This window comes from Drosophila innubila, unplaced genomic scaffold, assembly GCF_004354385.1.
Source record: "Drosophila innubila isolate TH190305 unplaced genomic scaffold, UK_Dinn_1.0 142_U_U, whole genome shotgun sequence".
NCBI classification, from domain to species: domain Eukaryota; kingdom Metazoa; phylum Arthropoda; class Insecta; order Diptera; family Drosophilidae; genus Drosophila; species Drosophila innubila.
Window position 1 is genome coordinate 1 of NW_022995454.1, and position 1,477 is coordinate 1,477.

General features: G+C 34.9%; 1 protein-coding gene across 1 annotated transcript; it reads right to left on the reverse strand.

The window, feature by feature from the left end:
• Window positions 1-937: 937 nt before the first annotated feature.
• On the reverse strand, window positions 938-1,456 carry LOC117793204 (death-associated protein kinase related-like). The gene is made up of 2 exons (XM_034633495.1): window positions 1,244-1,456; window positions 938-1,169 (listed from the first exon to the last, which is right to left on the reverse strand). The coding sequence occupies exons 1-2, from the start codon at window positions 1,324-1,326 to the stop codon at window positions 977-979; spliced, it is 276 nt and encodes a 91-aa protein (XP_034489386.1). The 5' UTR covers window positions 1,327-1,456; the 3' UTR covers window positions 938-976.
• Between the last annotated feature and the right edge of the window lie 21 nt (window positions 1,457-1,477).

Genomic DNA, 1,477 nt, shown 5'->3' on the forward strand with positions numbered 1-1,477 from the left:
GTCTAATAAAAGATCAATTCAATTCACCTTTTCAATATGTAAGCGTAATGTGTCAAATAGGCAGAGAGGCACTGTACATATGTATGTGTGTTACATATGCTGATGCAGCGGCAATTTCGCATGCAACACTGCAACAAACAAGCTGCAACAGTTTTTGTTGAACTCAAAGAATGTCAACAAACAAATCATTTCAATCAACATACACGAAATTCAAATTGCAAAATGTTTACAGTGAGCACTGGACAAATGCGACAAAATTTCAAAATTGCCTTCCGAAATTTTGGTTCCTCTTTAGCATAAGCAAAATGATTTTCAATTTATTCTAGAGAAACAATTTATTAAACAATTATTTTATTTATTTATTATATCTGCTTTATCTTCTGTTAAAGGGTGAGTGTTTAAAAATATAAAGATATCTAAGAGTAATTTGGAAAACTTGTACATTTGAATTTTAGAAACGCTTAAAAGGAATTCCTCAGCATTATCTTGAGTGCTATACATCATCCATTTTTCTCTCTCTGGTATTCCATATAGAAAGATATCTTGTGATATTTCCTTCTCCTCTCCCACTTTATTTATATATTTATTTATTTATTTCTCCCAACCAAACTCTTTGTTACCCCTCCCACTCTCTTTGATCTGTTGTAACGAAAGCATTCTAATTTCCGATTTGTGTTTAATGTCATTTCATCATTTTGTACGCTCGTCATTTCATCAGCTTTCCCCATTTTGCAAATTGACATCAATAACTCTGTCTCTTATACACATCTGTTTGCTTATTTTTTGTTTGTGAGTTTCTTTTTAAATAAATTGAGTTGTGTGTTTTTTTTAAATTTTTAAAATTTTTTTTAGTTTAGTTTGAATATTTTTATATTTTATAAATTTTTGTCTTTCTTATTTTGAGAATTAAAAAATGTATGTTTTAAATCTTATTAATTGATCTATCTATTATTTCAAATTCTTCGTACTACTCTTACTAAATAGAAGACTCACCCTCAATGCGTTCGCCAGCCAACAATATATTCTGTGGCTTCAGATCCAAATGGGCAATGGAGCGATCATGTAAGAATTTGAGAGCCTTGAGAACTTCCCGCATGCAGTGACGAGCCTGTGCCTCCGTCAAACACTCCTCGTTGTCCAATATCGTTTGCAGTTCACCGCCAGTTGCACTAAAATCGGGATGGCGAAGTATATATATATATATTAAAATATGTGATGGATATCAAAAAATTAATGTACTTACAGCTCCAGGAGCAGTGCGGTGTCGGAGCGTGTCTCATGGACCGCATTCAGATTGACAATATTGTCCTCGCCCTCGCAGAGCATTAGGACGGCAATCTCGTGCTTGATCTCCTTGTCGCTGCTCTGTGCGCGTCGGCGTCGCTTTAGGAATTTCGCAGCGAAATGCAAACCGGTATTCTTGTGTATCGCCCGGCGAACAGCCGCAAATTTGCCCCTGCAACAATAGAAAAAAATG